The 13,131-nt window shown below is 36.9% G+C and overlaps 1 protein-coding gene across 1 annotated transcript in view; it reads right to left on the bottom strand.

The window, feature by feature from the left end:
• Positions 1 to 13,131, bottom strand: part of TCF12 (transcription factor 12) — a gene marked incomplete at both ends in the record, with an annotated part of 385,872 nt that overhangs the window by 228,342 nt on the left and 144,399 nt on the right. The window contains one exon of the mRNA XM_079701343.1: positions 2,620 to 2,693. Coding sequence (XP_079557469.1) covers positions 2,620 to 2,693 — 74 coding nt within the window. The remainder of the gene's footprint in view (positions 1 to 2,619; positions 2,694 to 13,131) is intronic.

Here is a 13,131-nt window from a genome sequence, read left to right as displayed (position 1 = left end):
TCTCCTGTTGCGAAGCACAGGCTCCAGACGCGCAGGTTCAGCAGCCATGGCTCACGGGCCCAGCCGCTCCGCGGCATGTGGGATCTTCCCGGAGCGGGGCATGAATCCGTGTCCCCTGCATCGGCAGGCAGACTCTCAACCACTGCGCCACCAGGAAGCCCCCCATTTTTCAGTTTTTAAATACCTTTTTATCACGACCTACCACAAAAAGTAAAATTAAAAATTTTTCTATCATTAATGTAAAATCAAATTATTTATTAAATGAGATTTTCCGTGATGGAAATGTGTTATTTATACAATATAGTAAAGTCTAAATAAATGTCATTCACATAATTTCTACAAAGGCATCTGCAATTTCATTAAAGCTTAAACTGACGTTAATTTTACTAACAATGTGTCAAAACTAGCTTTTAGCCAATATTATTATTTATTTCTAAATTTAAAAAACTAACCATATTAAAATACTAAGGAGAATGAAATACTTTGTTCAACTGAGATTCTTATTAACAAAATTATATCCATCTATACTTATGATTATGAAAAACATGGTCAAGATGGTGAAAGATATTTAATAATAAAACTCAAAAAGTTGACAATCTTCCTATAAAGGAGTGCTGAGGACAGCTTCAAAGATAACCATAAATGTCTCTCCCTGATGAGAAGAGTTCAGGGGAGAAATAAATGGTTTGAAATTGTAAATAAAATATAACATCTTGACTAACACAGAATCATGACTAGGATAAAGGAAGAAAGTTATTGGAAGAGTAGATTTCACCGGGAACAAAAAGAAAGGAGGGCAGTAAATCACTGTTCTATCAGATCACTCAGTAGACAGGCAGGGAAAAAAATGTGTGTGAATAGTGTGTGCACGCGCGCGCGTGCGTGTGTGTGTGTGTGTGTATGGCTGTATGGGATATCTTGAGATTAATCTGGATTTTTATAATAGAAAACTACTATAAAATCAATTTAACTTTTCACTGTACATAACATACACTGAGAAAACAAATTAAGAATAAAAAACTGTATTTCACATTTGACCTATAGATCAAATAGCAAAAAGAAAAGCAAGATTTGCTTTGAAGTCCATCTCTAAAGGTAAACTTAATTTCAGGAACATGAAATATATAAATGTTTGGATATATTATTATGGTCTCTTCTCCTAAAATCCTATTCAGTATTCAAGTAGAAAAACACTGAAAGCTTGAAAGGGAAGTAAGGTACAAAGGCACCATTTAATGTATATTAAGAAATAACATGTTATCACACAGTAACTCAAGGCTCTGAAAGAAAATAATCCAATATCAACTAGTATTGTCCTCTAATATATAAAATCCCTACTTCAAAATCGAAACAGGAAACCTATCTTTCCTATTCACAATATTATTCAAAAAATAAAAAAATTTTAAAGGTGGAAGGAAATTTGGGTATCAACGAGTTTACCCACAAGATAAAATATCACGTCCAAGATTAAGTAGCAAGTTCAAAGTAGTGTCAATAGTAGATCCTGTGATACCCAGGACAGTGCTGTTTATACTACAACTCAGCTTTCACAGCACTGATTTGAGAGAAAGAAACACTAAAACCCATGTTTAACAGTCTCTCTCTACAGTTTCCTGGATTCCACAGGACTATCCCAGTTCTTCTCCGAAGTATTTAAAATAAGTTAAACATATTTACAGCCAAATATAATAGCAAAACCACATATTTTAGGAAGTATTTTCACTCAGCATTTTTCAATGCAAAACAGTGTAACCCATATGGAGACTATGAATTCCAATCACATTATTCAGGTTTTCTTCCACCTAAACCAATTTGCTTCTAGAGTTAAGTGCCCATAAATTTTATGCTTGTCTATTCTCTCTTGGTTAATTCTGAGAGAAATAAATAGTTCATTATTCATTCAAAGTATGACCTTTTGGAAAAGGTAGCTCTTAACCTCATCAATTTACTGCAGAATCTGGGAGCACAGCATTTAATTTTATTGTCAATTCTTTGGTCTAATTTTCAGTCTCTCAGTCTCATTTTTTAAAGTTTTGGGGAATTTTTTTGTTCTTTTAATTTCTGGAAAAGGCCCTAAACTTTTTACCTTTCATTGTATAGCATGTTACCTTGGTCCTATTTTCTCTTAACTGCCAACCAAGAAATGTCATCTGTTGTATCTGTTTTGATATGCTTTCAAGAGACAGGGTTATAGAATCCCTGATACAAATTGCTGATGACTACTGTAGCAAGAACGTGAAAGGGGAGACTAGAAGCTGGTCATCTGAGAGCTCTCAAGGCAAATAAACAATACAAGAAGAAAAATGACTATGTTTAGAGATTACTTAGTGAGGCATTCCAAGCTCTTCCAACTTTAGTAAAGGGTATTACAAGTAGTTGAGGTGTAGAAATAGCATCAAGAATATTTCTTTCATTGTAGGACATAAAGTGAACTCCCATAGTATGACAGTTAAGGGAAAGAATTAAAGCTACTATGAAGGTACTGGGTATTCTAATATAGTCCCATAAAATACATTAATCTTCACTTCTCTTAGGAAATAGAACTCACATATGAAAGAACTTACTTATTCTGCCAAATTATCTTTACAATTTTAATGAAGGGTTGATGAGCAAACTTACTCTAGATGAGTCATAAGAGGGGCTTGGTTGACCACTTGTTCCCCAGGATGTCGTACCTCCTCGTTCATCCATACCTAAGGAGAGAAGAAAGTAAACAATATAAATCCAAGAGGATACAATGATGGGTTTTGTTTGGTATAGCAGATAATACAATTCAGTGAGTGGTATCTGCATTTGATTGGAACTGGCTGTGTATCAATCCCTGCCTCAGAAACCTGCAGAAATAAGTTACTTGGGAGTATCTTTATCACTGCTGTATACAATGCCCTACATACATTGCCAATGTAGGTCTTTGGAGATTTTTGAACAGAGCATAATCTAGGTCTCTCCACCTCTGTCTCCACCCACTGCTACTTCTAAGAGTAGATGAATGCCCCACCCCCAACTTTCTAAAGTTTAGTACTGCCTCCATGAATATACCAAGTGAATAAGGGTTAGAAAATGAAGCAAGTCAAACAAGTGCTCAAGTTAATAAAACTGGTTTCTATCAAAGCACTGAGTAGCTATTCTTAACTGAAGACATCAAACTAAATCAAACTATATCAAACCATATCAAATCAACATTAATTATATCAAAACTAATCAAAATGATGTGACAACTCATCCTAATAAAATCTCCTCCAAAATCTGATTCTAAATGAGTAGATCTACTCCTAAGAAAATTGCAAAGGAAGACTCAATGTGACAAGGATAAATTACCATTAACAACAAAACAATTCACTATCCTCCTTAATGTACCTTCTGAAGCTTTGGCTCCATTATTTTCACCTTCCAATCAATCCCCAGAAAAATCTGAAAGAGTTGGAGATCTCTCAATCCAGCCATTTCTCCCTTTTCTGTTTTGAAGACCAGCTTTTCTCATCCTTGACTCCTAACAGGGTACACTTTCCCAACCCCTTCTGAGATTCTTTCTATGATGAAATACAAATGGTTGACTTTTTTTGTTTCATTCTTGCATGAGAAAACTCTAGATGTTACAAAAACAACATTCTGTTAAGTTTAGAACCTCTTTTTATTCAAAAAAATTCCTTGAAGTCTTCTGTGATTTAGATGAGAAGTGGTCTGTACTAAGTTAAATGCTACAAATTCTCCAGTAACTAGCCACGATTCCCAAGGCTTTTTCATAGGGACGGAATTGCCAATTGAAGGACTAGGTGACAAAAGCAAGGAAAGGAAGTCAGTACCCAAAGTAAAATACACTAATTACTAATTCAGTTAGTAGGACCCTAATTTATTCTTTTTATGAATCTGTACTTCCTATATCAAAAACAGTACAGAGAAAAGATGGGTACTATAAACAACACACTAGGCACAATTTCAAATGAATCAGAAGCTTTAAAAACACACAGATTATATGTAAAAACAAAACAAAACCAAAAACAACAACAACAAAAAAGTGTTTTTGTTTTGTTCATTCTTGGAGAATTCTTATTAAAATTCTAGATTTAAGAAAGATTCTACAAGTCTGGGGAGTATCGTAAAAACACACTTTGTTACTAAATATTTCTTCAGTATCCAGTTACCTGTGGTCTATTTTCCAAGCATTTTCTTTGCAATCAACACTGTAGAATAGCAGATAGGATTCCAGTGAGACCCAATCCAAGACAAAGACTACTATCAATCTACAAAATCCATTAATATAAAGCTACTTACAAAGCTGCAAATAATTTTAGGAAAAGTTTTATTTAAAAAGATCATACTTTCCATTTGTAACTTTTTTTCTAAATGAGTTAATTTTTAAAATATCATGTATCCAAAGTAAAATGCAAAAGTAAATTGGCTCCTGAAAGCAGGGTCTCAAATATTTGCACACCCATGTTCATAGCAGCATTATTTACAATAGCCAAAATGTAGAAGTGACTTCAATGTCCATTGACAAATGAATGGATAAACAAAATGTGGTATATACCTACAAAAGAATATTATTCAGCTTCAAAAGGGAAAGAAATTCTTACACATGCTACAACCTGAGGACATTATGTTAAGTGAAATAAGCTAATCACAAAAGGACAAATAGTATATGGTTCCACTTATATGAGGTACCTAGAGTAGACAAATCCATAAAAAGCAGAATGGTAGGCCGGAGGGTGGGAAGTAAACATAACTTTCATTGATTTAGAACATACAATGCAAACTTATTTTGATGATCCTATTTCTAATGAAGATAATTCATTTTATGACTCTGAATTGTCTTTTATCAAATAATTAATAAATATGGGGGCTATGTGTTATTTTAAATACATTTGGAAAAGAAAATATATGGGTGCCTGCTATAGAAAACATCTCAGACAAATTTTTAAGTGATAAATGAAATTCTGTGAAAACACATACTTAATTCTCATCAAGTGACACTAATTACTTCCACAACATGAAAGAAGAGCAAAGATTAATTAAATAAAATGGTTATTAATTAAGCCACCAACTAAAGAGTACTACATACCAACGATACAAGACATGTAGAGGGCTCAAAGGATGCTACAGTATAAGAAGGATCTGGCTAGGATTTAAACTCAGAGCTCTACAGCTTTATTGTTAATGTATCTAGACTCTGAACAGAAGATCGTGGCTGGCACTGACAAAGGCAAGAGTCATCCTTTAGCATCAACGACTCCTTTCTGCTCAACACAATGGCTGTACAAACATAGAAATATGACAGGAGTAATAAACTTTCCAAAGCTTCAGCCACAAGACCAAGGTAACCAGGAAAAAAGAAATTACACACAGAAAATAAACAATACAGAAATTATACAAATTGATCAAAATCTGAAAAACTATTTATCAACAAGAAAATATACCACAGTTGCAATACAGTAATTAGGAGGAAAACATTTCTATTAAGATATGTCTGAATCACCATTGCCATATATTTTTCTTTCCTTGCTATTTCTAGTCTACACATGCCAATTCAACAATTTTTGAGATGCTAGTGCCTCAACTTACAGATTAAAAATGGTAGATGTAACAGAAAGTTTAGGAATAATTAAGTAGTAGAAACACTTTTGAGTCTTGCTTAACTTTCTAATTAATCTATTTCTCTGCAACAAAATTTAAAGGGTTAACCAATAATTTAACTAATATAGAGATTTAAATGATAATTTTTTAATCTTTTATATACAGAATCTCTTAAGTACCTGCTTTTCTGAATGGAACCAATTAAAATCCAATACATATTTTGATTCCATGTGCCTCATTTTAAAAGGCTTAATATTTTATTTAACATTTTTCAGTAAAGAACAAACATTAAATTTTAGACCGTATATCTAAAAACACTGGTTTGTGAATTCAATGGAACAATCTGCTTCCTTCTCTTGTGAAACATTTAATAGGAAAAGTAACTGAAAGCAAATCATAAATTACTACACATACAGGCACTTCCCTAAGAGGCTGGGAGCCTGAAGAAGGAATACAAGGTGTAACCAAGTTTTTGAGATGTCAGAGAGCAAGACTCTTGGAGGAGCGAGTAAACTTAGCCAAGTAAAACATCTAGCATTACTTTCTTTCCTATGAAGGACTCAGGTACTACTTTGCCTGCCTCCTCTCTACTGCCACCATCTTTTTTGACTGAAAGTGCTCTCTTTCTTGAATCGATATAAAATTATCTCACAGCTTCTATCCTACTACTTCTTTCATTCTCCTAGCACAAAATTCTAGAGACTTCTCTAGCTTTTTAGCCATTAGCAAAAACTGGAAACATTTTTTGGGGGTAGTGACTTTTCTATACCCTATACACCTGTTCCACACTGCCCCCCCACCAATCTGGGCCCCCAGGGGCTCAAAAACAGTACAGGGTTTGTGTACATGACACATTATTCAAGCTTTGGTGAGGCTCAGACAAGACCTACCTGGAGGTAAAAGGGGTGAATGAGGAGTAAAGCTGCTGACCAGCTCCTTCTCTCCCACCTGCTACCACCAGCCCTATCACCAAAGACTCTGTCACCCTAGACTACAAGGAGGGTGAAGGGAGAAACACGTCTGGAATTGGAAAATATTTCAGGTACTGGTGGGGAGTCTAGAGAGCAGAGAAGTAATGAAAGGGAAAGCAGGGTGGGGGATACACAAAATCAAGAGAAGAGTAGTTAGGATATCCCTGCAGCAAAGCTATAAGAAAAACAAGTCAGGGCTTCCCTGGTAGTGCAGTGGTTGAGAATCCTCTTGCCAATGCAGGGGACACAGGTTCGAGCCCTGGTCCGGTAAGATCCCACATGCTGCAGAGCAACTAAGCCCGTGCGCCACAACTACTGAGCCTGCACTCTAGAGACCGAGAGCCACAACTACTAAGCCCGCAAGCCACAACTACTGAAGCCCATGTGCCTACAGCCCGCACACAGCAAGAGAACCCACTACAATGAGAAGCCCGTGCACTGCAACAAAGAGCAGCCCCCACTCGCCACAACTAGAGAAACCCTGTGCACAGCAACGAAGACCCAATACAGCCAAAAATAAATTTAAAAAAAAAAAAAAAAAAAGCTTTTCAGAAAAACAAGTCAATACAGCCACTTTGCTTTGTATTATGCCCGAGAGTTATTCCTTGTGGAAAAGGGACATATATAAAGCTGGGAGGAAGAGCACAGCGGATTGTATACCTCTCTTTCTCTCTGTTTCTTTCTCTCTTTCATACACACACACAGCTTTTGGTAGCAGTGAAATCAAGTTTTTATTCTAGCAAATAAAATGTACTTCAAAAATATCAAATCCCAACACTGTTATAAATAAGGAAAAAATAATATACTTTGCAGGATTGCCATCTGCTATAGGATGATTCAATAGATGATTTGATAAAAGAAATCTGATTGGAGATAGCTATGTCAGATAACCAAAGCTATGGATGTGTCTCTTCAGTAGTTTCTTCACCCAATTTTATTTGTCGGGTAATGATATTCCTTTAGATCAGACTCAAAGGCTGCAATCAATTGTAAAACAATATACACCTAAAAACCCACCACCACCATTTTTTATTATATTTCTCAAATTTTAGATACTTATGAAATAAATCTACCGATGTGTTTTTCCAGAAATTCACTGTGAAACAGAATCAATTAGAATATAAAAGCAAATCCTTTGTTTTTATGCTACACATTAACGAAAAACAAATAAAACAGAAAAGCTATGGAAATGTTGAAATTGTAAGGAAATATAAGACCTGCTGCTTCATATGAAGTACATAACATTGGTTACAGAAATTTTTTTTTTACTAAAAAAATTGAGATTCTGTAAAATGAACTGTCAAATTAAAAAGTTTGACTCTTTTTAAAGTATGTAAGAAAATACGACCAGTAGAAAGATTAAAAGGAATCACCTTTTTAGGTCATCTTTAAAATTAATCACAATTTCTATTTGGAATTGATGAGAACTAAGACTTTAAAAGTAGGGATATTCTAGTGCCAAAGTACACTAGAATAAGATAATTAAACATGACTAATTTCAAGAAAATGACTAATTTTGAAATTAACTTCCAAACAGTGATTTCACTATGCTATTTTTATTAGCCACATCACTCTATATAAATGTCCTGTAAATATACAATTAAACAGGACATTCTAGTGATTTAATCAATGAAGTAAGAGTAGAAGGTCAAAAGGAAATGGCAGGTCTATCTGTTTAGGAAAAATAAAAAACTGCCTAATGCCCAGGGATTGAAACTAAGTTCTCAAAGGGCAAGCAGGTATTTTGTACCACCTTGAGAACTATCTATGTAGTGACCTGGTATATTGAGGATTTGCTCTGATTGTCTGAAGAGACATTCTAATAACCCTGTCAAAGCTCCTGAGCCATCTCCAAGACTCCCCTAAACTATCTGGCTGTCAAATTTCTGGAAACAAGAAAAGGCCCACCCAGTGCACCTAAAAGCAACTGCCATACTCTTCTGGAATCTAAACAACAAAGCCCTGCACCTAAACAACAATGCCAGATGTTTTCTTCCACAGAGGCACTAAAGAAGTCCACTCTAAAAAAGGCTTGATGCAGGCTTCCCTGGTGGCGCAGTGGTTGAGAGTCCGCCTGCCGATGCAGGCGACGAGGGTTCGTGCCCCGGTCCGGGAGGATCCCGCATGCTGCGGAGCGGCTGGGCCCGTGAGCCATGGCCCCTGAGCCTGCGCGTCCGGAGCCTGTGCTCCGCAGCAGGAGAGGCCACAATGGTGAGAGGCCCGCGTACCGCAAAAAAAAAAGGAAAAACGCTTGATGCCTCTTCTCCAACTCTGGATAAGTCTCAGCAAAAAATGTTCCTATTCAGTCTCTCAATGATACAATCCCATTAGATTTACTTTATAAACATTTTCAAAATCTGACTATGACTCACTATTTTTATTTTATTTTATTTTATATTTATTTATTTACTTGGCTGCACTGGGTCATTGGTTGCGGCACATGGGATCTTCGTTGTGGCATGCGGGATTTAGTACCCTGACCAGGGATGGAACCCAAGCTCCCTGTGTTGGGAGGGCAGAGTCTTAACTGCTGGACCACCTGGGAAGTGCCTGACTCACTATTTTTAACATGATCATTTTAGTCTGAGCCACCATCACCTCTGTATTATGGCAATAGCCTCTTAAAGAGTCTCCCTGCTTCTTGACCCTGTGACAGTGTGTATACTCTACATAGGAACTAGAATGACCTTTTCAAAACAACTCAAATCCTGTCAATCCTATGCTCAAAATCTACCCATCTCATTCAGTATTAAATCCACTGGTCTACAGTGTTTCATGGGTTCCACCTCCCACCTCTCTGACTTCATCTCCTACTATTCATTCTCTTAGATCACTCTTTTTCAACTACATGGACTCCTGTTTTTGCTCTAACACACTGAGCATGCTTCCTCCTTAGGGCCTTGCCACTTGCCCTCTTCATAAAATGCTTCCTCCAGATATCTGAATGGTTTGGTCCCCTAATTTCCTTCAGGTCTCTCTATTCAAATATCATACTATGGGGGGATGTTTACAATCGGTTTTTCCCCCCAGTAGACTGAAAGATCCAGGAAAACAAGAGTGTAGTCTATTTTGTTCAATATTTTATGTTTGTTGCCTGAAACAATGCCTGACACACAGTAGGCATTAATAAATATTTGTGGAAGAAATAAATGTATAAAGTGGAAATAATACATTCAGTTTAATATAAGTCGGGCTGAAACTGGTTCCCTATTTGTTAGTTTACCATTCTTCTTTAGAAATAATCGAAACCAATGTTCTAAATAAATGAATAGTAGTTTAAAAATTCCAATGAGAAACAGTTAAGACTATAAATGACTCTATGAACTAGACAAGTAACTACCCCCAAAGAGCAAACATTATTTAAAAAGTGTTAGAGAAACCTAAATCCTCACTAGGCTTGGTGGCTAAACCACACACAGACATTCAATATCACAGCTTTGAAATAACCTCATTACATGTCCTAAGAAAAACCACTTTGTATTCACTATAGTACAGCCTAATGTACACTGCTATAAAAAGTACTCTAAATAAAAAATGTTCCAGAAGTTTCATGTAGTCAGCATGATGTTGGGATATTTACAAATGCGGTTAGAAATGCAATAATCTCTTAAATTTGTTCTTTTTGTTGTTGTTGTTGTACGCGGGCCTCTCACTGTTGTGGCCTCTCCCGCTGCGGAGCACAGGCTCCAGATGCGCAGGCTCAGCGGCCATGGCTCACGGGCCCAGCTGCTCCGCGGCATGTGGGATCTTCCCGGAGTGGGGCACAAACCCGTGTCCCCTGCATCGGCAGGCGGACTCTCAACTACTGCGCCACCAGGGAAGCCCTAATTTCTTTCTTTTTTTTTTTTTTAATTTATTTATTTTTGCGGTACGTGGGCCTCTCACTGTTGTGGCCTCTTCCATTGAGGAGCACAGGCTCCGGACGCGCAGGCTCAGCGGCCATGGCTCACGGGCCCAGCCGCTCCGTGGCATGTGGGATCTTCCCGGACCAGGGCACGAACCCGTGTCCCCTGCATCGGCAGGCGGACTCTCAACCACTGCACCACCAGGGAAGCCCCGCCCTAATTTCTTAAATTTGGTAACACATCTTTCATATTCCCTTAACCACTCAGTTACCCATTGTATTAATTTCTGCCTTGGCAATATTTTGAGTAACTATCCCTTGCTCTGATTCAGGTCCTGTGTATTGCTTATTCTTCTATTATGTTCCATGCCACTCCGCAGTTAACATTGCCAGCACAATTATCTTGCCATAAATACAAGTTGGATCACATCCATTCACTTTCAAATATGATCCTCTGCTGCCTCAGGAATAACACTCACACTCCTGAGCGTGGCATTCTTCATGGTGGCCTCAATCTACTTTTTTCAGCTTCAACACATACTATATTTCTCAGAAAACTCAATGCTCGGGATTCCCTGGCGGCACAGTGGTTAAGAACCTGCTTGCCAGTGCAGGGGACACGGGTTCGAGCCCTGGTCCAGGAAGATCCCACATGCTGCGGAGCAACTAAGCCAGTGTGCCACAACTACTGAGCCGGCGCTCTAGAGCCTGTGAGCCACAACTACTGAGCCTCTGTGCCACAACTACTGAAGCCCACGCATCTAGAGCCTGTGCTCCACAACAAGAAAGCCCGTGCACAGCAACAAAGAAAGACCCAATGCAACCAAAAATAAATAATGAATAAATAAATAAAAATTAAAAAAAAAAGAAAACTCAATGTTCCAGCCTCATCAAGACATTAGTCACTCCCCAAACATGCCAAGCCTTGTCACACATTCATATTCTACTCCTATTGCTTCCTAGTCCTAGAATATCCTCCCTTATCTTTTCCTCCACCTGAGTTTCTAATTTTGAATCAGTCTAAGATCGAATGTCCTCTCTTCTGAGAAGTGTTCTCCATCAACTAAGTCAATATTAATCACACTTCTTCAGAAAGTAGTTTGCACTTATTTTGTCTTCAACATTGACAGTTATTTTTCACATATACCCTACCAATAAAACTTTTTAACAGGGAACATACCTTGTTCATCTCTACGTACTTCTGGTACTTCGCAGAAGTGTGGTATTTTGCATTCAAATGTCTACTAAGTGGTTAAGGCACATATAAAATTAGGGCATTCACATGACAGTCCATCATAAGAATTCAGTTAACTAGAGATGGGTTAAAAAAAGAAATTCAAAATAGAAAAGGGATGTCTAGCAATCTAAGTAGATCTCCAAGAATTAGTAAAATAATAATAATTATTATTTTTAAAGTATTATTTTTAAAAAGTATTATTTTTTAAAGCAGATTGCAAATATGCTGGAGGCAATCTCAAAACTGAACTAGTGAGTTCAGCTTCCAACATGATGTACTATGCTCCTACGGACAGCTACTATAAATTCTGGAGAAAAAATATAAATATAAAACAAACTACATAAAGACTCCACCTTAAGAGTAAACCTAAAGGGTCTACCAGGAGAATGAACAAAACCAGGCTGATTTTGGATGGGAATATAAACTTGGAAGAAGAGACCAAAATGAGTTTCTCCTTTTAACAGCTTTAGGGATCAGCACAGGTGAGTTTCCCATTTTAAAGCTTCATCCCACAGGCAAGCAGCAGCCACAGCATGCAGGAACTAAAATTCCAATAGAAAACTTACTATCTTTCTGGATAGAAGAAAAACAGGAAAGAGCAGGACAACCATAATCACCAGAAAGTAAGGACAGAATCCCCAAAAGGAGAGAGGCAGAAAAGATGAGTCCCAAATTTTGGGCACATCTCTGCTCAAGTCTTTGGATGAGCCCTGATGTACACATTCAAAGGGCAGTTTGCAGTTGAGGCTGAAAGAATCAAATCAAATTGAGATTTGAGCAGCTGCTAACCTCAGGCAAGATAGAGTTTTCACTCTGAGTCTGATCCAATTAATGGCTCACTAAAACACAGAAATCAAAACTCTTTGGAGGAACATAAAAGAAACCAAAATTTCCACAAATAACATTCATAATATCTATAACACAAGCCAAAACTCCTTGACAATGAAATGTGATCCAATCTCAAAGAAAAAGATAATCAAGAGAGGCCAACTTCAAGATGACCCAGCTACTGAGATTTTCAGACAAGGGCATTAAACCAGGTACCTGACTATACCCAATCAAGTAAAGGACATATGCTTGTAATGAATGAAAAGACTGGAAATCTCACAGAGAAAAAGAAAACACACACACATACACACAAAAAACAAATGAAAGTTTTAAAAATTAAAATATCTGAAGTCTAAAAAAAAAAATTATTGGATGGGTTTAAGAAAGGAATGGAGATGACAGTAAACAGTGAATGAATTTGATGACAGATCAATAGAAATAATTCAATTTGACAAAAAATTAAAAGAAAATAAACTGGGTCTTAGAAATCTAAAGGAAGATATTAAAAAGTCTAACATAGAGAGAGTCTAATAAGAGACTAATAAGTCTAATAAATCTAATAAGAGAACAAAGAGACTAGGGTAGAAAAAATTTTTGAAGAAATAATGGCCAGAAAATTCATAAATGTGGTTAAAAGACAGAAATTTACCAGTTAAGGACACTCTGTAAACCCAAAAGGA

The sequence above is a fragment of the Hyperoodon ampullatus genome (genome assembly GCF_949752795.1).
Source record: "Hyperoodon ampullatus genome assembly, chromosome: 3".
Taxonomy (NCBI): Eukaryota; Metazoa; Chordata; class Mammalia; order Artiodactyla; family Ziphiidae; genus Hyperoodon; species Hyperoodon ampullatus.
This window is presented reverse-complemented; position numbering and strand designations above follow the sequence as displayed.